The 23,810-nt window shown below is 54.5% G+C and overlaps 8 protein-coding genes across 8 annotated transcripts; 2 read left to right on the forward strand and 6 right to left on the reverse strand.

The window, feature by feature from the left end:
* Window positions 1–134: 134 nt before the first annotated feature.
* Window positions 135–596, reverse strand: BZA05DRAFT_340680 (uncharacterized protein; the record flags this gene model as incomplete). Its single annotated transcript, XM_051480974.1, has 1 exon — window positions 135–596. A coding segment is annotated over one exon (462 nt), but the record flags the coding sequence as incomplete, so codon positions are not given.
* BZA05DRAFT_118723 (uncharacterized protein) lies at window positions 449–2,430 on the reverse strand. The gene is made up of 7 exons (XM_051478656.1): window positions 1,857–2,430; window positions 1,540–1,789; window positions 1,422–1,472; window positions 1,080–1,352; window positions 817–1,027; window positions 740–760; window positions 449–656 (listed from the first exon to the last, which is right to left on the reverse strand). Exons 1-7 carry the CDS (start codon window positions 2,369–2,371, stop codon window positions 646–648), a joined length of 1,332 nt encoding a protein of 443 aa, XP_051337491.1. The 5' UTR covers window positions 2,372–2,430; the 3' UTR covers window positions 449–645.
* Window positions 2,431–4,607: 2,177 nt separating this feature from the next.
* On the forward strand, window positions 4,608–6,005 carry BZA05DRAFT_340376 (uncharacterized protein; the record flags this gene model as incomplete). Its single annotated transcript, XM_051480965.1, has 3 exons — window positions 4,608–5,402; window positions 5,456–5,613; window positions 5,666–6,005. 3 exons carry the CDS (start codon window positions 4,608–4,610, stop codon window positions 6,003–6,005), a joined length of 1,293 nt encoding a protein of 430 aa, XP_051337492.1.
* A 770-nt stretch (window positions 6,006–6,775) lies between these two features.
* Window positions 6,776–9,601, reverse strand: BZA05DRAFT_446763 (fungal-specific transcription factor domain-containing protein; the record flags this gene model as incomplete). The annotated part of the gene is made up of 5 exons (XM_051487104.1): window positions 6,776–7,427; window positions 7,481–7,885; window positions 7,946–8,075; window positions 8,125–9,050; window positions 9,483–9,601. 5 exons carry the CDS (start codon window positions 9,599–9,601, stop codon window positions 6,776–6,778), a joined length of 2,232 nt encoding a protein of 743 aa, XP_051337493.1.
* A 1,505-nt stretch (window positions 9,602–11,106) lies between these two features.
* BZA05DRAFT_376260 (actin family) lies at window positions 11,107–12,752 on the reverse strand (the record flags this gene model as incomplete). The annotated part of the gene is made up of 2 exons (XM_051481813.1): window positions 11,107–12,216; window positions 12,338–12,752. 2 exons carry the CDS (start codon window positions 12,750–12,752, stop codon window positions 11,282–11,284), a joined length of 1,350 nt encoding a protein of 449 aa, XP_051337494.1. The 3' UTR covers window positions 11,107–11,281.
* Window positions 12,753–13,063: 311 nt separating this feature from the next.
* Window positions 13,064–14,360, reverse strand: BZA05DRAFT_404263 (histone-fold-containing protein). Its single transcript, XM_051484283.1, has 4 exons — window positions 14,150–14,360; window positions 14,050–14,073; window positions 13,723–13,976; window positions 13,064–13,655 (listed from the first exon to the last, which is right to left on the reverse strand). Exons 1-4 carry the CDS (start codon window positions 14,172–14,174, stop codon window positions 13,527–13,529), a joined length of 432 nt encoding a protein of 143 aa, XP_051337495.1. The 5' UTR covers window positions 14,175–14,360; the 3' UTR covers window positions 13,064–13,526.
* Window positions 14,361–14,537: 177 nt separating this feature from the next.
* On the reverse strand, window positions 14,538–18,315 carry BZA05DRAFT_404268 (uncharacterized protein). The gene is made up of 5 exons (XM_051484284.1): window positions 17,803–18,315; window positions 16,658–17,622; window positions 16,540–16,611; window positions 14,777–16,481; window positions 14,538–14,657 (listed from the first exon to the last, which is right to left on the reverse strand). Exons 1-4 carry the CDS (start codon window positions 18,050–18,052, stop codon window positions 15,012–15,014), a joined length of 2,757 nt encoding a protein of 918 aa, XP_051337496.1. The 5' UTR covers window positions 18,053–18,315; the 3' UTR covers window positions 14,538–14,657; window positions 14,777–15,011.
* Window positions 18,316–19,592: 1,277 nt separating this feature from the next.
* BZA05DRAFT_118870 (uncharacterized protein) lies at window positions 19,593–20,748 on the forward strand. Its single transcript, XM_051478657.1, has one exon. It carries the CDS (start codon window positions 19,758–19,760, stop codon window positions 20,727–20,729), a length of 972 nt encoding a protein of 323 aa, XP_051337497.1. The 5' UTR covers window positions 19,593–19,757; the 3' UTR covers window positions 20,730–20,748.
* Window positions 20,749–23,810: the final 3,062 nt, after the last annotated feature.

Here is a 23,810-nt window from a genome sequence, read left to right on the forward strand (position 1 = left end):
TGGGTGGACCGTAATTATTCTGTGTAGAGGGGGGAAAGCAATAGCCAAGATGCATTATTCGCTCAGCAGGCTCGAATAGCGACATCGATGCGTGTGCGGCGGTAGAATCGAAGAACAACGAGTAGGAATTGGGCCTACATACCGAGGGCATCGATCAACAGGCATAAAGGACGGATATGGTCGTCCTTCAAGATACGTCCAAGCACTCTCAGAAGCATGGGAAAATCCCACACCGTCAAGCCCCTGTGCATCACATACTGTGATTCCGTTGAAAAGTGTACGAATGAATCCTGCTCTTGCCACAATATTTGCGCAAGGAGACTCGCCAGTATGGCATGTGGCGTCCTCAGGCGTTCATCCTTATCGTTACAGAAGAAATAGGCGACTACATACTGCTTTCCGAAAGTTTCGGCTGCGTTTTCAATAGCAAGGTGTGCCGATAGAAATGCAGCCAGAACACTTTTCCCGCATCCTGGATCTCCGCGTATCCAAAGTACCGTCTTTCCGTCGTTCCGTGCCCAATTTTTGTAGCGTTTGTCGGCTGTCAACCATCCACAGGTATCGCGATGTCGTGTAAAAAGTATTTCGTCGCGCTGAGCTTCACAATCTGTACCTTTCAAGCTCTTCAAACAGCTTACCACCTCCTTAACTGATGTCTAAGGTTAGCTTTGTAAATATAACGCTGCATATCCACAAGCGGGGCGCTCAAGACGATTGTAAGGAGAACGTGTGCACTTACGCGTAATCTTTCTTGAAATCTCTGTATAGGTTTAGTGGACGGTCGTACCCAACTGATTTATATGAAAGGAATCCCACCTCGCTGCCGAACAACCATATCTATGCACATCTTGATCTGCGTAACCACACTTCTATACGTTTCGTTTGAAGGGTCGGGAAACTTGACAATGTCGCTATGGTTACTTGAAACGGGGATACGCTGTTCGTTCGGCAGAAACAGTTGGGCGGAGTCCTTGGTCACCATAATCGCCGGTGGTCCATCTCTCGTCCATTTTCCCGTTGTCGAAGACTGTAACCGATGAGTAAATAGATATAAAAAATGTAAGGAATGAGCCTTGCACCTTAGTAACTGTTGCCGTTTCCACGGTTTCGTAGAAGGTCACAACGTTACATTGGCTCAAGACTTCAACGAGGTCATCTGCCTGGGTTTCCAAAAATTCCGAACCGACTCGGAGTTGAAACAACAAATTTGCGACTTTATTGGGTTCTTCATTAACTGCCTCCTCTAGCTCGGCCGTCCGGAGGCCTTTTTGTGGGGTTCCAAAGAAACATATCGTCCGGGTTGCTTCGATGAGATCCTGATGCATCGAGTGGAGTTTGCACTGGAGCAAAGCCTATAGTTGATTTGGGGGGCTCGGTTAGTCTTCATTTCGACGTGGTCTTCAACTGGCAGTTATATGTACTTGTAGTATAAGGATGCCACCCAGGCTGTGTCCAAGAAAAACTATCGGACGCTTTCTCTCCTGAAACATTTAGGACCGAGTCGTTCACTGATCAATAACTACGGCCAAGTTTACGTACTTCTGGAGAACTTCTCGCGTTTGTCAAACTGGTAACGAAGGCCCTACGAAGGTCCAAGATACGCTTCGCCGGGTTTACGTTCGCTGGATCGGTGTCGTCGGCAGACTGAAGGGTGGTATCGTAACCGTAGGTCATGATCCGAATGTTGTTGAACTCGCAGGGAAGGAAATCGTGGAGCCACATCCGATTTTTCGTCCGATTTTTCCACGACCCATACGCATGTCCAGCGAGCCCGGTTACAGCAACAACACTGGACACCCCGAATGGCAATCAGTATTTCCAAGTGACTAAGGAACGAAAGGGAGGTCGTCACGAACTCAGCAGCGATATTCTTTTTTGGATTGTTCAACGGTGTGAGGCCATAGAAATGTCGGTCGATCTGAAGATTCGTTTCCGAACCGCAACCTGGAAGAGTATCCGAACCAGTGATGCTGAGCTGTCGGAACCACTCGAAGTATTCCACCAAGTTCAGCAGCGCCACTTGACCGTCACCACTACACGCCGGGTACAGCGACACTCGGTTGTGGCCCTTGTCCACAAAGCCGACACGCTTGAGATGCTCAACAAGGTCCTCCTTTCCCCAGGTAAGTGGGACATTCGATATCCGAAAGCACATCGGGCGGGATCTCGGCTCGGAAGAACGCGCTGTGTCGCTACCGGCGCGATCAAGAGGTGACCGCTCCGTTTCGGAGTACGTACTGCGCTTGGTGGATCTCGGGCTTGGCGGGGCTCCACCTGCTGCTCTCTTCCTCCGGCTGTTGACGGTGCTGGCCGTGCCCACAGATAGCTCCCCAACGGCAATACTCGGGATTGGGGCCAGGGGGAAATCCATCGTGGGATCTCGAAGCTAATCCAGAGAGGTGGGGGAAGTGCGGGGGGGTTGGTTGATTAGGTCGTTCTATCTATTCGATAACGCGGTGCGACTCCGTACGGGCTTGGCTCCAACAATGATGCATGGTACCTCTGCCGCGACTTGCGACACGAACAACCTCACCATGCCACACAGATACGAAATTAGAGCTTCGTGTTCGCGGAATCTCTTCTCCAAATTAATGACGTTCCATCTATTTCCCGGATTTATTGAACGGCATCGCGTCGCGTTTGAACTCCCTATACATATCCTTAGCTCTTCTTCTTTCTCATTTAGAGCTAACTAGCCAATCCCAAAAGCCAACGCCCAATGCCCATAGGTATAGGTGCCTAAGGTATATGGCAGCATATATACGGCTCCGATGTCTTTAGTAGGTGTTCCGCCGGATAGAGGACAGCGGTCGGTTGCACCTTTGGGGCCAATGCCTCCGGCTTTTGGCTAGGTAGTTCTTCTGGGGGGTGAGGGGGGTTTTACAGTGCTCCCGATAGCACAGTCCGGACTGCAGTCAAAATATGTAGCTGACCGATTAGAACCCGCCAAATCCTTTAGACGCAACATCACCGCAACTCCTGTTGCAAACAACAGTCTTATATCCTTCCTTCCAGCAGTTCACCTATCAACTTCAGGACCACTTTCAACAGCTGTATATCAAGATACTCGTATCCGTCACATCGATGCCTCGACCACGTGTTGAGAAGAGAAGAAAACTATATACAAGATACCAAGGCTAACTATAGTACAGCTGCAGTGACGATCTCACTGCCGGACTCCGGACAAACCTCTGATAAAGTCGCCGATATTCAGGTTCCGTACTAGGTACCGTACACAGCTGTGGAAAATGAAACCATTGGCCCGGTGCCAATGAAGGCTCTACGGTTCCAGATGTGTTTCAAGGAAGCAAGGAAGCCGGGTTTGAAACACGTTCAAGTTATATATGGCTGCCGGAACTTGATGGAATGGCATGGATACCAAATCGAGGGTGTTGCTACATGATGGAGATGTCAGACTCTATGTAGGAAGCTTTCATCACTGATCCCAAAATTTCCATTCAAAGTACCACTCCATGCATCCATGGAAGGGCCCGCGCATCGACAACTCGGCGGATCGTGGAAACCTTCAGCCTCGGTGTCTGGAATTGTTCTCTTTAATATTTATATCCCGCTTGTTAAAATATATGGGTAGACAGATGATTATATTCTATTCGATACCGAAAGAAGAACCTATCGTCCACGGCGAAGACCTCTATTTAAGACCGAGAGGCCACCTAAGGTTGGCCGCCGAACAAAGTTGGCCGCTCATCAGACTTCGCCGGGCCCGCTCATCAGAGTTCGCCGCCGTGGCCGTCGAGACTCTTCCACCGCCAAACCTTAACCCGTGCCGAGATCTCCGGGCGACCAAAAGTTTGACGCCGCTCATAGTCAGCAACTCAGCATGAACCTAGCTCCAATTTCTGGAATGGTAGGTATCCTGGTCAGTGGTCGTCCGTCCGAACTTTAGGGACGGCCCGTCACGGTGTTCTTCACCGGCCCTATCCTAGTCTAGATCATCCTTCGTAGTGTACGGTACTATGGAACTACATGGAGACAGCATTCTTATGTATGTTGCTGAAGAAACCCATGGCATCCGCTTGTTTGCTTGTTTCGTTCGATCATAGGTACACGCATTCAGCCAATCCTGGACTCATAGTATTTGCTCGACTGACGGGATGGCTTGGCTATAGTTATGAGTGACTATCACGACTCTAGATCCCAGCCCTCGTGGATACCTGTCTAGGTATTGTACCGGTGCGTCGATTGAGATATAGTTATGTAGGACTGGCGGTGGTCACCCTCTCCTTTCAATTAAATTTTCCTGTCCGATGCTATTAGGATTTTAGAATGGCTCCATATATCATTGCCATAGAAAGCATGAAGGCCGAATTAAGCTGCACGCGTCACTGCTGCCTTCACCACTCGGATTCGGTCCCCGTCCTCGAGTCGATATCCTGTTGTGCGACCAACCACCACTGACCCCTACTCAGCGAACGCGGGGTTCATCGGTTCTCTCCCTCGATCCCCACAGTTCTTCCTCTCAATTGTCCCAAGCAACAAGCCCAGCACCGCAACACCCACCGCCCAACTCGACTACCGTCTATCAAGTGTGTACACCGGGTCACCGAGCGAATCAGTAATCCAAGATGACGATACTCACGGAAAATATGCTCGACCTGCACGCCGCATCCGGCGGAATAACGGACGAGGAAACCCTGCAAGCCATTATCGCGGTGCAGTTGGCGGACCTCGACGAAGCCCTGGCGCTCAGCAACCGCAAGGGCAAAGGCGTTGTAGGCGCTGAGTCCCCGCGGGTGTCGGCGGCCGAGAACCCGCTGCAAGCTTACCGCGACTATCTCAGTAAGGAAGCCATTTGCCTGGCCGATGCGAAGCTGGCGAGAAGTATGGACCAGGCGCTGAAAGAAGACGCGTTCATCATCGGCGAGGCCCTGCAATTCCTGCAGGATCGCCAATTGGCGATGGATCTGTCTGGGCATGTGGATGAGCCGGTTCGGGGCTTTTCTGTGCCTCGGATGATGCACACGCCTGGCGCGGATTCGAGACTGCCCATGGGATATGCCACCGGCTCTGGCACGTCCTCTGGCGTATCCTCATCCACCAGCCTCCCATGCGAGGCAGTTTGTTGTTCGTGTCTTGAGGATCACTTCTGCGTCACGGCACCGTGTGGGGACACGTACTGCCACAACTGCCTCAAGAAGGTATTCCACAACGCGACTTGGGACGAGGAGCTGTTTCCCCCTCGCTGCCACAAACAGGAGATTCCGTTGTACCTCGCCCAGCCGTTTCTGCAGAAGGAGGAGATTGCAGAGTTCAAGGCGAAGCGGGAGGAATTCACCTCCCACAATCGCGTCTACTGCCACAACAGCCAGTGCGGTGTCTTCATCCTGACGAAGAACATCGTGGACGACTGTGCAACCTGTAATGCGTGTGCCATGCGAACCGTAACACACCCCCATCTCACCCCCCTTCCTCTCCACCCCACTAACCATCCCAGTGCGTCAGCTGCAAACAACGGTACCACGGCAAAACCGACTGTCCCACCGACACAAACCTGAACAAGACGCTCGAACTAGCCGCAGCCAATGGCTGGCAGCGCTGCTACACCTGCCACGCACTGGTCGAGCGCCTCTTCGGCTGCCAACACATCAGCTGGTAAGCCCTTCCCCTCCTGCCTCCCTCCCCCGCACAACTAACCAGCCTCCAGCAAATGCGGCGCCGAATTCTGCTACCGCTGCGGGCTCAAGTGGAAAACGTGCCAATGCGGCGACTGGGACGAGCGAGCGCTGGAGCGGCGGGCAGAGCAGCTCGCGATCCGCGAGGTTCTGGCGGACCGCCCCGCCGTGCCCGCACGCATCGCACACCGCACCAGGGAGATCCGGCAGCGCCTGCAGGAGCGCCACGTGTGCGAGCATGATGGTGAATGGCAGGTCTTGAACGGCCAACATAACTGCGAAATGTGTGGAGATAGGCTGAGGGCGTATATATGGAGCTGCGAGGGCTGCTCGGTGCTGGCGTGCACAAGGTGCAGGATGCATAGGGTCTGAACTTGGATGGGGGGTGATAGGGCCCGGGGTTGCGGGTGATACTTTTATATGGTGCTTATGGTTAGCTATAATAGTGGTGAATATGGTTCTTATGGTATGTAGTGGTGGTTTACCAAAGTGTGTGCTTAGAGAGAGAGAGAGGACATCAATAAAACGAAAAACGAAAAACGAAAAACCGAGTTCGCGAGTGATTGCACGTGATTAGAACTCTTCTGAGCGTAGCTGGTACAAAGCACCTACCTAATTGCGATAGTTGGGTTACTTATCACTCGATCGCAACGTTTACGAAGCTGTCTCAATTACTCCAGTACATCTAGTACACTGGCGGCTAGGTATTGGCTAACTAACTGTTGGCTCCGACGTGTGGCGAACCTGCCTGGCTGCCGCTGCCGCCGCCGATGAAGACGATGGAAACGATGGAAACGCTGTACGTCGTCCATGGTCCGTGGTCCGTGTTCAGCGGAGGCGGCGGCGGATGTGGGAGTCGTCCATCTCCAGGTTTCCAATCCAACCCGGCGGATATGCGCCGAAGACGAACTACGCCTACTGGGCTACCATAGGCAGTGACCACGCCCGCCCGCGCGCCCGCCCGCCGGCTTTGCAACTGCCAACACCCCCACACGATGTGCAGCAACTCCAGTGAATCCTGTCGAACGACAATCTTCGCAGTAAAACTGTAAACAACGTATGTACCTATGTACGAAGGGTATATATAAAAATCCAGAAACAACATACAAGCTACCCGCTCGCGTCCTCGAGTCCAATCGTTCTCAATAAGCCATATCACCATCCGCGCCCCCATTTCCATTCCCAATCCCCGCCGCCGCAGGCACCGGCACCGTCAACGCGCCCTCATCCATCGCATCCCACCACTCGGGATCCATCCAGCCAGCGACACCTCCAATGCCCATTCCCATGCCCATGCCCATGCCGCCCATGCCGCCCATGCCGCCCATATCACTATCAAAATCCAGATCAAAGAACTGTTCCAGCTCCCTACCGACGGCCTGGACATCCGCGTCCTCCTCCTTCGCGTGGAAGTTGACCATGCGCATGCGTGCCTCCTCGTCGGCCATAAGGATCGCCTGTTTCGCTTGCGCCGCCGCCGGGTAGGTGGCGGCACAGCCGCCCAGCGCGGATAGGATTACGTTCAGGAATTTAGAGGCTTCGTCGTCCGCTAGTGCTTCGTGCACGATGTGTCGCTTCAGCAGGATTATGGACGCGGCGGCGGTCGCAGTGTGAACGAAGGTTACCGGGAGGTAGAGGTACTCGTTGCCCCGTGAGTATTGCTTTATCAGCTTGATGATCGCCGTCACGCTAGACCAGCAGATCGCGAAGTCGGGGGTTATCGCGGGGGTACGTGTGAACTGTAGCGAGAGAGGTGGGCGGTGCAGCACGATTAGCACGGTGTGGTACATCATGCTGCGGTTACTGTTAGCCTGAAACGAGGATGGGGGGCAAGGGGAGGTATGTACTGCAAAACGAGGGTGTAAGGCTCAACATCGCTCCTCCACTCATTCCAGTGGACCTTCTTGGGGAGATTACTGAGCCAACTAGTGAGCTCCAGATGTATCTCCGTGACCCTCGCGACCATGCTGGCCTCGTCCAGTCTCTGATCGCGGATTTCAAACACGTTCGTGAGCATCTTGTGCACGATCTTGGTCAGATCCACTGCGCACAGCAGAGTGCCCACCAGGGCCGCGCCGTCTTCGTCCTGTGGCGTCTTCTTGCCAGAGAACAGGTCGTTGATCAAACCCGGCTCGAGGATGGCGTCCACTGTTGTTGGCCAGCACGCTGGGTATTGGATCCGTTTTGTCTCGCGCACGTCGGATTCGCGCGGTGAAAGCGCGGGTGGCCGCCCAAAGTATAGGGAAATCCACCTGGATGGAAATGTGAGTAAAGATACGCACAAGTACTACACATTAGGTCAAAAAGCTTACTTGTCTGCTACGAAAGCACCCCAATAGCAGCGTCGGCGAATCTCCCGCTCAATCGAGGATTCCTCCGAAGAATCCCAATTCCGCGGATCAAGGTGCAGCCCCATATCGTGAGCCAGTCGGAACGCCATCCCTAGAGGTCTTTAGCAGACGATGCGGACACAGAGATGTACAGAATATACCTGCAAACAACCACCCCTTCGATCCATTACCCTGCCCGATCTCCCTCTGGCTCATGAGCAGCAGCGCCTGCAGCACCGTGATATCGGGCGAGTCCATGCCGGAGTTGTACAGCAACTCCTGGGCTCTCCGCGCAAACAACTCGCTCCTCTGTCTCTCGGCGGCATCCTTACTGACCAGCGCAGCCATAGCACAGATGGCATACATGAGTAGGTCCGAGTAATACGGCCCATTGCCGGCGTGCAGGTCCCGCAGGAAGAACTCTCGGTAGAAGTACATGTGGTACGGATACAGTCGCAGGAAGAACAGGCTCATGAGCCGTCTACAGTCCTCGCTCTGCGGTGCCAGCAGGGAGTGCGCGTAGTCGTATTCTCCGTCCACTTGTATCGCAGCTGGTTTGTGGCACCTACGTTCCGCGGCCGGCGGAGGAGGCGTCGGGTCCACCGACGCCGTGGCGATCTGGTAACTCGTTGGTCCGTAGAACCTCGAGAGAGCTCCACGCGTCCGGATCTGCCCCGTCGTCTTCGCCAACGTGCCGGGCGAGGGATGTTGCGTTGGCGGCGGCGAAGCGCGGCCAGAAGCCGAAGGAGACGGGAGTTCCGAACGCTCCTCCACCGAACTGCCTGGTGCCCGAACCGGCGACGCGGTGGTGGTGGTGGTGGTGGCTTCGAAGTGACCGCCGCCGCCGCCGCCGCTACCACCACCACCGGGATTGTCGCCGCTCCGGAAGCCCGAGAGCATTATGTCCCGCTCGCCCGCACTGGAGCCGGCAATGTTCCGGACAAAGCCCTCCCACCAGCTCACCAATCCTCGCAGCGCATCGACCTGGCCCTGGAGATCCTGGACTTGTTTCTCCAGGGCCTCGATCTTGACGTTGCGCGCTGCCAGGTCCAATTTCAGCGCTGTAACATATTCCTTCGGGACGGGTCTGGCGATTCATTCGCTCGTCAACAAAAATAAATAAAAAACGACAATAACAACGACAATAACGACAACACAACAACAGCTCACAGCGGAATAGGTGGTGGACTCATACCTCTTCTTCTCCGTCACGGGATAGACACACTCCACTCCATTCACCTCGCATGTTTTGCAAGGAAGAAACCTATCACACCGCTTCTTTCCCCTCCTACACTTTTCGCATCTGCTCTCAACTCATCAGCCCATTTCCGCACCAGCCATCCAGCCAGCCCGCCAGCAAGCCATTAATCTCCATATCCCACCATATCCCTCCCTCCCGCCCGGCCGCCCACATCTCGGGCCGAGGGAGGGCGGGAGTGCGGGAGGGCGTGATGTCGGGAGGGATGGAGGGCGGGAAACAAGCAAGAGCGCTACCGTAGACATGTGTGTAAGTACTCACCCCACCTCGAAGGGAATAACCTTCCCGTCGGCATCCGACCCCTTCGCTCTAGTGTCCGCGCCGGCGCCGGCGCTGCTGCCCACGCGTCTAGGAGTGGAACTTGTAGAGCTCTTCTTCATCGCCGGTGATCTTTTATGTAGCATATGTAGAGTACGAACGGTTCTGCTTCTGCTTCTTTTTTCTTCTTTGCTTGCGCGCGCGGGTGGGAGAAACGAGATGAGATGATGATGAGTCGATCGTCAGTCGTCAGTCGTCAGTCGGCGGTCGGTCGGTCGGTCGGTCGGGGAGGGAAGGAATGACCAGACCATGGACCAGACCAGACTATCCCTTCCTTCCGCCCATCTATCCAGCGTTGCCAATCCAACTCCACTCCCTTCCGCACCATCCATACATCCTTCCGCCCACCTAGGTATCCTTTCTCACATCCATGCATCTGATCACCTCACCCCACCAGCAAAACATCCGACGCCGGCCCCTCCCCCTCATCTTCACCCCGGCAACAACAACGCCCTGCAGCCTACCAGAATTTAGCCAGCGAGCAAGCGGAGCGGATCCACCCCCAGTTTTTTCGCGGAGGAAGCACACTGCGCGCACTTCTGCCGCCGCCAACTCCACCACCACCATCGCTGGAGGCATGAACATCAATCCTTCGTGCGCGCCCCAAAGAGGTGCGCGCCCCAGATGTGTGTCGAGAGCGTGTGTAGAGAAGGCTTCCTGATTGAGGGATTTTTTACTATGTAACAAGTATATAACAAGTATGATGTGTATGATGTGTATGATGTGTATGATGTGTATGATGTGTATGATGTGTATGATGTGTATGATGTGTATGATGTGTATGATGTGTATGATGTGTATGATGTGTATGCTCGGATCACTGCAGCCCTCTCTCTGCGCACGAAAGTGTAGCCTCGTCGATAGACTGTCGATACGGTAGTCGTGTAGTTACGTACCCAACTACAGTAGTTCATCCTTCTGTATGTACCGTATGTACGTCTCCGCGTCAAAGGCGACCCACCGTGGATGACCACATAAGGCTCAAGTATCCAGCCTGCGTATCTAGCTTCCATCTGACCACCACAATGACAGCGTGCCGATGTCTCCTCCCATCGCCGACGGGCGTTTATACCTACTGTACATACACTCCAGACCTGCCTGCCTGCTTCCCCTCCCCAACAGGATCCACCCCACCCCTTCCAAGCCAGCCAGCCAATGGGATCGGTTACCCACAGGCGACAGGCCACCGGCCACCGGCCACAGGCTACAGCAGCCGCCCCCAGATCTCGGTACTTGCCTTGCGCAGCCCGAGTATCACACACACATATCATACATAGCCGGCCATGCACGGCGCCGAATCAGAATGTGATGTGTGTGTGTGCAATGTGCAATGTGCACTGAGGAGTGAGGTCTGAACAAACTTCGACTATGCTTGAGGCGAGGCGAGAGGGCTACTGCTACATACCAGGTAGGTAGTACTGGTACTGGTACTGGTAGTTGGTCGAGCGCACATACCTTATTCTACACATACCCTGTGGTGTGCTGTGAAACATGTCCGGCTGATTATGGCTTAATTCTTCACCGGAGTCCGGACGTCATGATAGTCGACTAGGTAGGTACTCTAGTTGGAGGAATGCAGTGTGGATACGAAGCATAGGTAGATGGGAGTCTGTAGCCTGGAAACTTGAAAGTGGGAACACGGGACTGTCCCGCCGCTTCGCGAAAGAAAGAAAAAGAAAAGAATGCTATGTACACATATTGCAGATCATCGTCCATCACCCATCACCATCACCAACCACCAATCACTTCCTCCGATGACTCCTATTCTCCCTCCTCTCCCTCTCCTGCGCCGTATCCCTGACCTCGCCACCGCCCCTCACATCTTCGCCCGCCATCTTCTTCTGACACCACAGCAGGCCATGTTCCATGTACTCCTTCCTAGTGACCGTCCTCGCCTTCATGAACTCGTCATCCAGCGCCATCCTCGCCGCGCCTAGCCAGATATACTTAACGGGGTCCTCAGGCACCGCGACTCTAACCGTCGCCTCATCCATCGCCATGGGTCTCAGCTCCAGCTCGAACCGCTCCTTGAAGCCGGGGATAGCCGCATTCCCGCCGACAAGGACGATATTCGCCAGCAGCACCGCCCTCAGCCGCTCCGGGACCATTTCCAGTGCCTGGAGCACACACTCGACCGCGCCAGCCTGCTTCAGACCCACATCCGCAGGGTTGAACAGCAGTTCCGGCACAGTAAACCGCTCATTCCCCAGGACCATGACCTGCTCCTCATCTGCGGCCGGCCCTGGTCTCGCTGAGCGCGGAAGATGGTTTCTCGCGAACCCGCCCTTCCCCGTGTTGTAGTCTGGCAGGACATAGTCGCGGACCATATCATTTTTCGCGTCCTTGAGGCGCTTGCAGCGGTCCAGATCACGCTCGAAGTCCGTGGACACGAAGCAGACCGCCTCCTTCACCTGCGAGATCAGGTACGGCTCCTCCATCATGTTCCATGTGCGCAGCGACACCAGCTCTTTCAGGTAGTTGGTCAGAAACTTCCCGCCGATGTCGATGCGCCGTGTCGCGGAGTTCCACGGCTGCCCGAGTAAGGTTGTGTAGATGTGCGTGTGGCTGAAGCCGGAGTCGACGATCATGACCGCTTCGGCGGGTTTCGTGGGCGGTGGTAAGGCTGGCGCTCCCGAGAATAAGGCGGGTATGTCATGCCATGGTATCACACTGGGGCCTGGCTAGATGTCAGTCAGTCCGCCCGTCCGTGCGTCCATCTCCGCTTTCCCCTCCCCTCCTCCCACCCCACGCCCACCCTCCCACGCCCACCCCCAGCCAACCAACCACCAAAGGAGCACCTACGCATCTAAACAGCTCCATGAACTCATACTCCTCAAAGACAATCTGATCTGCATTATTCTGCAGGGAGAGGGGCGCATTCGGCGCCTCCGCGAGGATCAATCTCGTATCGTGGGGATCGCAACGTAGTTCTGGGCCATCCGCGCTATCCGACAGGAACGTATGATCCCACACCTCCTTCTGCGCCTCCCAATTGACGAGGTAGCCCTTCTCGACCGGCCGCCGGAACGACATCCCGCCAAAGTCCCGGCATGTCGACAGTTGGGTTCCAACGAGGGATCGCCGGTCGCGAGAACGCGCAATGCAGTTCGGGATTAGGTGGCAGGATGAGAGGGACGGTGTGGGCGACGAGAACCCGCACTTGAGGGTGTACGCCCCGTTGTCGATTATGAGCGTGGGTGGCGGGGCGGGCATCGTGCTGGTGCTGGTGTGGTGCTGGTGTGGTGCTGGTGTGGGGGTGGTAACTATGGTGGTGGTGGCAGAGTGGTGGGAGGACGTGAATGCGTGCGTGCGTTGCATCTTGGCTAGGGTACCTACACGAGGCTGGTCCGTGCGTTCAAGCGAGTGAGATGCTTGAGGCTGCATATGGTCTCAAATGCCGATTGAAACAAACTTCTTCAGCGCTCGTCTGGAGGATATTTGCTATAGGCATTTCAGCAATATAAGACCATAGTAGCATCCACCTAGGAGTGTGATCGGAGTTTACCACCGATGAAACACGAGCATCCGCCTTCTTCTCACTGTCCAATCTTCTCTCTCTTGTCACAAGAGAAAGGATAAATTCCCATATCACCCAAGACATGAGCCTACCCACGCAAGCGGTGAATAACGGAGTAATGATACAGAAGAACAACTACCCACCGATCCCAGTACAAAGTAACAGCAGAAGACGGAAAAACAACCAACCAACTCAAAACAGAAACTCCCAATCGCCCAATCGTAAGCTGCCATCACACATCACGCCGGTAGAGTGAGGCTTCAGAAGATAACGCAAGCCCCAACAAGTAACCAACTACATATACCGCAAAAACTAAACAAAAGACCCAGTGCGCAGCCGCAGCCGCGCAGAGAAAAATAAAACAGAGAGAGCGAAGAAGTTGACTACCCCGCACACCCTCCCATCGCTATCAGATCATACAAGCACAGTAGTTTCCAACAGCTGGGCTCCGGCCTAGGCAGATAACCAAGTCACGCCTCTGGCACGCCCTGCTGATTAAACTTTGCCCTGGCATTACCGAACAGCTCCTCCTGCTGCCTCAGCAGCTCCTCCTGGGTAAGCCCGCTCTGCTCCAGCTTCGTCTGCTTCTTTTCGCGGCTCTGTCGCAACTGCCGATCAGCCACTTTCACCCCATCCGCCCCCCCTCCCCCCTCTCCGATCACATACCTTCTGGTGTTCCTTATGTTCTCTCGCGACCTCATCGATCTGGTCGACATACTCCTCGAAGCCCAGGTCCTTGAGCGCGCGGATCACGTGCTCCGACGCGATCGTCTTCTTCGCCTCGCGCTCCGCAATGTCGTTCGCCTCCGACGAGATCAGCGTGATGAACTCGACGCAGCAGTCGATTAGGAGGTCGCGTGCGTCCTTAGCGAACGCGACGTCTGACGCGAGGATCTCGCCGATGATCTTTTGCACGGTGGCTAGGAATAGGCGGGTGTGTTAGCTGGGTGGGGGCGGGGACGGGGCGGGTGACGGGAGAGGTAGGGTGCACACCTTTGGGCAGCGAGAGGTCGTCGGCTTTGCGGCGCATGGTTGTTAGTTTCTGTTATTGCTGTGGAGAAAGTGCGGAAGGGAAGGAGGGGGGAGTAGGCACAGCTTGTAATATCGCGATCCGACATCGTGAAGTTCGTAGTTGTGTGTGGGTTTGGGAAGCAAAATGCTCGGCGGAACACTCGGCGTCGGTGGTGATGGGTGATGGACGGTGGACGGTGGCTGTAGTGATTGATGATGGTGGGGAAACGCGACTTTCGTAGTTGCGTTGGTGGGCGGCGGCGCTGTTAATGTAGGCTGGGCTGGCATGGGGCTAAATTAGCTAGCCAAGCTATCTACAAGGGTATTCAAGCGCTGATAGAACCTTGCCTGATGGGCGCTCGGGCCATATGATGATCAGTGAGACGGGCATCCAATACTCATCACCATCTTTCGACACGGATTCGGCCATCGAAAAATTACAAGCCCACAGTCTCTATATCTCTCTCTCTCTCGCAATAATGGCAGCAGCAGCCTTCTATAACCTAGTAATAACCTGAAGAAACATCCCCAATCGCACTAATTCCAAAACAACATTAATGTATCGCCTTCATCAGTAGAGTACGGTACAGCTATGAGGTATGTATCATATCATACATGCACAATACATCTTGCACCTCCTCCTCCTCCATCTCCATCTTCTCTCTCCAAACCAAAATCATTACAACAGACTAAGAATAATATAATACACCGCCTAGAACGAAAAAAATGAAAAATAGTCTAACTGTCTGCCCCCTCAAGCCCGAGGAGGAGGAGGCTGAATCCGAATCCGAAACAGCAAAACTTAGCACGCCGCCATTATTATTTTCCGCATAGTAAACAGATGACACATTACCACCCACAGCAACAACACCAGCAGCAGCAGCAGCCGGAACAACAGCAACAGTAGCAGCCACAGCATCTTCGTCGTCGTTCACTTCATCTAGTCAGTCCTGCTCGTCATCGTCATCGTCATCGCCATTTTCCACCGGCAGGCGATCCCTCAACCATGCCAGGACCGAATCCGTACCCTTCTCGAGCACCTGCCAACGGGGCACCTTGAAGAGGTTTCCCTGGACGCGGAGTTCGCGGAGCCCTTCGCACAGCGCCAGCCTCGGCGGCAGGCTGTGAATCGAGTTGCCCGTGAGGTCCAGCGATCGGATCCCGTCGACGCTCGCGATCGGGATCTCCGAGATCTGGTTGTCCGCCGCGTGGAAGTTGTACAGCGCCGGGAACGCCCCCCGGAGCCCCTCGATCGAGCTGATGCGGTTGGCGGATACGTCGAGCGTCTGCAGCTTGGGCGAGTCCAGATTCTGGAAGAGGAGTTCGAGGGATTGGATCCCCGCGCTGTGTAGGTTCAGCGTTTCGAGTGAGCGCAGGACGAGCTTCTGCGAGAGGTACGTCGTCGAGAGCCGGTTCTTGGAGAGGTCAAGCACGGTCAGGGACGCAAACTGATCCAAGACGGTGGGAATCGCGTTGAAAGAGTTGGCCGTCAGCAGGATCGTGTATGGCGAGCCCATAATGTTGTCGATGAGCTCCTCCGAGAGCTCTGACAGACCCTTGTTCGTAAGATCGAGCACACCGCCGCGGCCGATCTCGAGCGCCTCCGACTGAGAGCCCCGGCGCTCCTGTTCGCCGTCCATACCAGATCCCATGCCGGGGAAGCCGTGGTCGTCATCCGCTTCCGCGATAACGATCTCCGGCGGCGCCAGTCGGCCACGGAGCGTCTTCTTGAGGTCGGCAGGGCACATGCCCGCCAGCTTACGATCGGAGAGTGGGTTACCGGCAAAGTTAATAACCTCAAGGCTCTCCATTGCGCCCAGACGGGGATCAATGGCCTTGACGTTATTGCCAGAGAAGTCCAAGGTTCGCAGCCGCCGAAGATTGTAAAGGTCGTCAGGCAACGTCGTGATCCGGTTCTGGTCGATAATGAGAACCAACAGCTCTGCGCAGCCACTGAGCGTGGGGAATGCGCTGAGCTGATTATTTGATGCAAACAGCTGGGTCAACGCCGGAAGTGAGATGGAAGATATCGCAATCGAAGTGATATGATTCGAACCCACGTTGAGCGATTGGATCGAGTCCCATCGCTCTACGGAAGTAGGGAAGAATACATCGCTCAGCTTGTTCTGTGACACGTCCAGTTCGGTCAAAGGACAGTGCTGGAGCTCTTCCATCGGGAGCTCTGCGATCGCATTCCTGGCAATGTTGAGTACTCGTAGGTGTGAGCATCGCCCAATCGACGAGGGAAGTGCTGTGAGTTTGTTGTCATGCAATTCCATACTTTCAAGCGCCATGAGTCCAGACACCGAAGCATCCAACTCCCCCTCCAGGCTGTTTTTGGACAGCTTCAAGTCCTTTAGTGCCGAGATCTGGAAAATGATATCGAGAGCCTCGTTTCCGAGGTTGTTACCAGCCTGAAATTATGTCAGCGACCGTAGATACACACATCAAGCCTGTCCAGTAGCAACCCACCAAATTAAGCACCGTCAGTTCTGTCAGTTGCGCAAGGTTTGCTGGCATCGTCGTCAAGAGGTTATTATGCAACTGAGTCTCCGTTAGTGATGCTCGAGAATTAGACCTTAGTACATACATCGATCACAGACAAGCCCGCAAACTGCATCGCCAATTCCTCACTGATCTCTGTGATCTCATTGTCGGCGCCAATCATCTTGGCCAAATCAACGTTCTCGTACCACTTTGGCCCGTCGTCGTCCGTGTCCGCGAGGTCATCCTCAGTAGTCTCGTACATTTTGTACACCTCCACCGGAATCTCCTTTAGCTGCATGTTGGATATATTGAGTCGTCCTTCAACGCGGGCGGACTTGATGCGCTGCTGCAACACCTTGGTAGAACCGCCCTCCCCAAAGATGGACTGGCCAAATGGGTCGGCAGTGCCAAAATCGAAGCCGTCAAGGCCATTGCTCGCGTCCCCGTTGGGAACAACCTGCTTGGCCATGCGGGCCTGGCGAATGGTGTCCCGTAATGACTGCGATGTCTTCTTGGGATCAATTTTCTTCGCCGCGTCAGCAGACCCTGAGGCCTTTGGCGCACGGAGTTGTCGCGGACCCGTTTGCGGCGGCTTTACTGTTCTCGTAGCTGTGGGAGTGCGAGGCGCGGTGAATCCGACGACCGGCTGTCGCCGGAGCGGAGTAGGACTGGCATCATTAGACGCACCAAGGGTTGCTAGATTCTTGCTCGTGAGCTGGGACATCGATTGCCTCTTGGACACTGTTGCCGGCTGCTTGAGCTGCGTGTTTGAGGGCCTTCGGTTCAATGGAGGTGCTGCGGCGCCATTGATGTCTGAGGTCCGTCTTCCCTTCGGTGTCAGGGAAATTCGGGGAGCCTGTAGCTGTGGAGATTGCGTGGGAGTGCTGGCGAGAGAGCCCGACGCCTTCCGGGCGATCGACGTGTTGATGCCGGCAGGCCTTGCTTGGAGGCTTGTAGACGACACTTTCCCCTTGAGGGTGTTGGTTGGTGGTGGTGTTGGTGTCGGCCCATTCGTTCCGTTTCCGTTCAAAGAGGTATTCGAGGCCATCTTCCGAGGCATTGCTTTCGCTGCTGACGAGGCTGTGGCATCAGTGAAGTTCCGATCTAAAAGCAGCAATGGAAGCTCTGGTTAGCCATGCGGGAGTCAAAGCTGCCTGTCAAAGTAATGTATTCATTCAATCAGGCGCGACTCCACCGCTGGAAAAAGAAAGGAGCAAGAATCGAAAAGTAGTGCACGGGCGTACATACCCCCTTGATCAGAGACGTTCGGAAGCCGCGAAAACGAGGCTCTCGTGGTTAATGTTGGGTTTGTTCTGGCAGACTGAACGGAGCTACCAACCGACTCTCGCGACGATTGGGAACGAAGGGAGTTGGCTGTCTGGTTGGAGAGCGTGCCCGACACCTTTCGAGGAATGGGCAATCTGGAAGTCCTGACCCTCGGAGGAGCAGATTGTTGCCGCTCCATCGGCGGCGGCGGCATATTCTCCGAGTCGTCCATATCGAGCGTGTATCTGGCGAGCTTGGTAAGTGAAATGGGATCGTTGGGAATCCTTCTGGCAAGCTTGACTGTCTCCCTTTCGCCGCGGATGCACGAACAAGTTGCTGAAGGAACGGATGCGGATGCGGAAGTTTATATGCAGGGCAGGGAACAGGGACAGGCAACACAGAGAAGCGAAGGCCGGAGTGCAGAAGAGTAATAAATATCAGAATAAATGAATAATCGGGATTAATATATAGGAGGCAAGATGAACTGGTTGCAGGGGGCCGGCCGCTTGGCGGGAATGCCATTCAGATCGATGGACTTCTCTGACGGAATAGTTGAATGAAGCTGCAACCACTCATTCCCTGAGCATCCGCGTCTGGGTTCTTCACGCCGGCCATTGTTCCACCAACATCTTTCAGTTCGCCAGTATGAATCGCCCCCCGATGCGCCAGATGCCGAGACGAAACATCCTCCCCCGCGTCGCCACACCCCGCCTCAGCAGTAAAGGCATCCAATCGCACATACCGATGGGCTGTGGTGCCGTCCCCCGCCGGGCGCATGTCGACGATTGGCTTTCCACTGCTAGGGCAGTCGCTGGCGGCTGCACTTGTGTCGAGTTGACAGTCTGCGGGACCGTTGGGGCTTGCATTGCCAGATCTTGCTGTCTTCACCGGGAACTCAACCGCAAGCAATGACTGTTGCTATAGTACTCGAGGCCCCTATCCGCACGGGAAAAGACATGCGAGAAGAGCACTCCGTTGTCCTACACCGCTGGTCCCAACTACGTATCGGATGATTTTTGCACGAATAGAAGCTGGCCCGGCGACACTCCAGAACCCTCGTTTACCATCTCATTGAGGACAACGTTGGTGGCGAGAAGGAACAGAAGCCTTGCTGATGCCCGAACAACCTTCGACTGGGCAGAACGGAATCATCACGAGCTGCACGGCGGTCAATGCTTGTGTTCGGCCCGGATGTCGTGGTGCCCTGGCCTTACTGCTACGCAGATGTGCAGCTTTTGCGGAAGTGCGAAAACGGGCTCACTCTCGAGTCTCGGCCGCATCGTGCACCCGGAAAGAGCTGACGAAGGATTTTCGTGCATCCGCAGCGCAATCAAGATGCCCTACCTTCATCGTAACTAATGCTCGGGTGCCGAAGCCCGGAATTTCCTCTTCCGGCCATCAGAGACCCGTTTCGGGGGACTCGAGCTCCCGTGTCCCATGCGTTTATTCTCACGATCCGAAGCGGTATAACCACTCCCAGAACCGGAATCGCAGTGGCTCCCCGCCAGCCCGCAAGTGTCGACGGCTCGTCGCAAGAGCTTTTGCAGACTTAGCCCCTGACGCTTTGACCTTCTCTTGCCGTTTTTGGTCCCCCCTGAAATCGTAATCGAACTTTGGGTTGCGTGGCTCGCCTAACTAAACATGTGTCACGTGCGCGAAAGCTGCAAGCGCAGCCGTTCGGTTTCCATGACGACCTCCCATCGCAAGCTTGTTTACATTCTCTCCCACCCCCACCCCACCCGACCGCACCTCCGGTTCCGGCGGATCATTTACAAACCCCCCCGAGTCGCCCTCGCCGTCGCCACTTCTCATTCAGTCTACTCGCCCTCCCGAGCGAACCGGCGGATACCCGGCGTTGCGCTGCACACGAGATCCGAGATCCCCGCCCGTCTTATCTCACTTCCTTGCGTCATCGCCTCTTCGCCGGCGACAGCAGCATGTGCGCTCACCAGCTTCCTCTCCCCACCACCGCCGCCACCATGATGATCTCGCGAGCAAAAGCAACACCACACGCCCCCTCCACCTCCACTTCTGCGCACCTCCTCCCGCGCACGCCAACCCCACCATCCACATCCTCCTTCACAGCGCCGCGCACACCCTCAGGACCCTCCCCCTCCGCAGCCTTCACCTCTGCCACATCCTCCTTCACAGCACCGCACACACCTCTCTCGCCGCCACCACCGCCCGCACCCACGGTACCAGAATTCACCCCCCTCAGCCCGAGCGCCCTCTCCACCGCCTCCTCATCCACCCTCCGCACAGCGCTCTCTCAAGCGCAAAATCTCATCTCGCACCTGCGCAGCACCTCCGCCCACCAGCGTCTAGCACACTCCCTACTCCTTCTCGACACATCCGAGCTCCGCGCCCGCCACCAGGTGGAAGCTGACATCTCCGCCGCGCAGGTCTCCGTCCTCCGGCAGCAGCAGCAGCAGGTGCAGGTGCAGCAGCCAGTATCCACGCCCGATCCGGAGGTGGACATTTACAAGCGGCGACTGCGCCGGACCAAGCGGCGCCTAGCCGACTGTGTGGCCGAGAACACGGAGCTTCGGAGAAGACTTGGTGACGGCGGCGGGGGTGAAGGGTTGAAGGCGCTGGGGCTGCTGGCAAGCCGGGTATTGGAAGGCGAAACGTCAAAGTCTATGCCAATGCTGAAGCGGAGGAAGCTGGGGAGTCCGGTTGCGTTCCGCGGCGGCAGCGGGAAGCGGCGCAGGAGTCGCGACTCGACTATTAGCATCGAGGACGCCGTCGTTGAGGACCGCAGCGGCGCGCCGAATCCCAGGGAACGCGCGAAGACCGCCGCGAAGCCGCAGGGACTCGGGTTGGGCTTGGGATTGGGTCTGGGTCTGGGTCTGGCGACGCCGGTTACTCCGCAGCCGGCGAGAGTACCCGCTGCGGGTAGGGGGCTGTAATGTGAAGTTTTGCGTGTGATTTTCGGTGTTGCGGAGTATTATTGGTTTTTATTATTATCGTACCTACCTCCCGTTTTTTCTGGATAGGTATTGGGGGATCTGGTGACGAGTTTTCTTGATGATTTACATTCTGTTGAAGCGCCAACGAGTGGGTTTGTTTTTGGCTTGGGTATGCGGTCGTGTTCGGTGTTTTGATGAAATGAAGCTACGGTATTTCTATTCAACATGGCTACTTACGTCAAGTATTCCCCCAAGCACATTCTTCCAGATCACCATTCTTACCCACAAAGCTCCAAGCTCCAGCTTTGAAAGTTGTACAATCAGATACCTAGGAAATACCGGCAGATATATGTGATACGAGTGCACCTTTTCTTGAACAGCCAACAGAAGTACAAGTCTTGCTTTCCGGTATAATATAGCCAGTGGGAAACCATCTTCACAAGCCTTCCAATCCACCTACCTAGTAGGTATACACTTAGGCGTAGCCTTTAGCGCAGATCCGCCGGGGCGGAAACTTGGAGATGGATGACTTCCGGCTCCGGCTCCGCCAAACACGGACTACCTATGGACTACCTACGGACTACGGCGTTTCTGATGTCCATCCCCTCCATCGGCAGCTGTCGAACGGCGGCAGCGGCAGGTCGGAGCCAATAGTTAGCCGCCAGTGTACGATATCATACATACCAACATACGATCGAGTGATACAGTAGCAAAAAGTGGGGTGCGATTACTACCTGAAAAATAGCAGGGTTATCACAATACCAAAGAACTACCAGGTTTTTACTTAACCCGTATTTTTACTTTTTAAAAAGAACCTGACAGCACGTATTTCCACATAGAAAAAAGGCCTACCATCTTTCCCACACTACGTATCAAAAAATAATACGTCTGCTACAGACCACGAGAGTTATTCAGTGTTGCAGTACACCTGCTGTACAATACGTCAATATAAAACCTAAATAGTTCTAGAACCATATGGTAAATAAAACTTCGTATTGGGTTAACTTTGATGGTACTACGTGATATTCACCAGATGTCTGCGATATCACTACTGAAAGACTTCCTTACTTGCAGAAACCGGTATTCACCAGTTCCTTGGGATCCGTACACTACGATCTTCTGGAGTATCATGGGGTTTGGTATGCAGTAGAACATCGGATTTGCAGAGCTATGGGAGAGCTGCCAGCGAGAGGCAGGCCTGGGAATCGTCCGTCTAGTTCGTCCTGGGCTAGGTATACCTCAGACAGGATGGGGGAATGACTCGTCACTGAGCAGGAATGACTCTAGTCACCGAGTGGGAGGGGGTTCCTGGGCGATGCAAGTACTGCCTCCCTGGCCGCGTGTGAACCATAGAACTAGAGTTGGGAGACACTGTGTCTGTCGGCGGGTGAAAACGAATTTGGTTAGTGGTCTTCAACGTTGGCGGGCATGGCGGGCATGGCGGGCATGGCGGGCATGGGAGTGTGGAGGAGGCTACTTAAGCTGGGTCTCGCGGCGTTTATTCTTCTTCTTCTTCTTCTCCTTCTTTCTTGACCATCTTCTACAGAATAGACGGACAATCCCCCCCCCCCTCGCTGACCACTCCTCTTCCCCTCGCTGATAGCTCTTTCTCTTCCCAACAGCTCCTCCATCACTCCGCCACAACAGCAATGCCAGCGGGTTATTTGCGGCGACGACAGTGTGCCATCTGCGGCGAGACCAGCGCGCTATCCAGGTCAATTGGCAGGTGCTTCGATTAGAAGCATGGGCCGCCTACAGTAATCAGAAGTAGCAGTAGCAGTAGTATTAGTATTAGTATTAGTATTAGTAGTAGTAGTAGTAGTAGTAGTAGTAGTAGTAGTAGTAGTAGTAGTAGTAGTAGTAGTAGTAGTAGTAGTAGTAGTAGTAGTAGTAGTAGTAGTAGTAGTAGTAGTAGTAGTAGTAGTAGTAGTAGTAATACCTGAAAACTGCCAGAATGTCGCACATTTTTGCTTGCGTACAACACGTCTTACCCACAGTACGTATTTTTTTGAAGCCAGAGGGTTTCTACGCATTTCTTCCGTAGATCTCTTGTAGCTGTAGTTTTACTACAGTCCAGGGACCATTTGGTTGACATGACAACGGTGCTCTCTGCACTGCCCACGTTGTTGTGCATACAAGGTAGTTTTCTGGTATGTCTCTAGTATTCCCGACACCACGTAAGATTTTGAGTCTAGAAGAACTGCAGTGGTTCTTCCCACTTTTTGGTATGCATATCTTTACAACCCTACGTAAAGATTTTCGATACCGTAGAGTTGGGACTATGAGAAGAAAGAAATTTCAAAATACATCTGTATTTTCGGAAAATTGCTAGGTTTCTACCTATACGGTGATTCTACTCATGGCCTGCGGAAGGAGTTGCACCCCACTTTTTGCCACTGTAGTTACCTATCCCAACTAGGTACTTAGTGACTTGTCATTAAGATGGATTGACTCGTCACCAAAATTTTACTTCTCAACCATAACCTGTGACTTTTCCACACCATGGGTTTCAAATCTGCTGCCGGCTTCTAGCTGGATTGAACTAGGCACCGCAAAAAGATGGGCCTCCAAAACCGCAGGCACCATATAAAATTTTTGTGTGGGGTCCTTTGAGGATAGAGGGGTCCTTGGGGGATAGTTAAAATCCGAAGTAAATAAGAAGTAACCACCATTGGGAGGAGGATTTACTAAAAGTAAACCCGCCCCAAACGGTGGTTACTGCTAAAACTGTTTTTTTTTCTACATAACAATGCAGCTGAGGCGGCTGCTGTTTCCCGCCTGTTCCTCCTCCTCCTCTTCTTTCGCTTCCTTCTCCTCCTCCTTCTGCTGTTCCTTTCTCCAGATGCTGCTTTGGTAGCTGCTGCTCCAGCTTCTTCTCATGCTCCGCCTCCTGGCGCACCTCCTCCTCCTCCTGCACCTCCGCCTGGTGCTGCACTTCCTCGTGGCGCACCTCCTCCTGCACCTCCCCCCTCACCCCCCTCCCCGCCGATATCCTCCACCCGCCAATCTCCTGCAAATCCATCTCCTCAGGGCACTAACTGCCCTCAACGTCAGCGGGCACGGAGAACTCCATCGCCGCGA

Source organism: Tricharina praecox (assembly GCF_024521635.1).
Source record: "Tricharina praecox strain CBS 144465 chromosome Unknown BZA05scaffold_20, whole genome shotgun sequence".
NCBI classification, from domain to species: domain Eukaryota; kingdom Fungi; phylum Ascomycota; class Pezizomycetes; order Pezizales; family Pyronemataceae; genus Tricharina; species Tricharina praecox.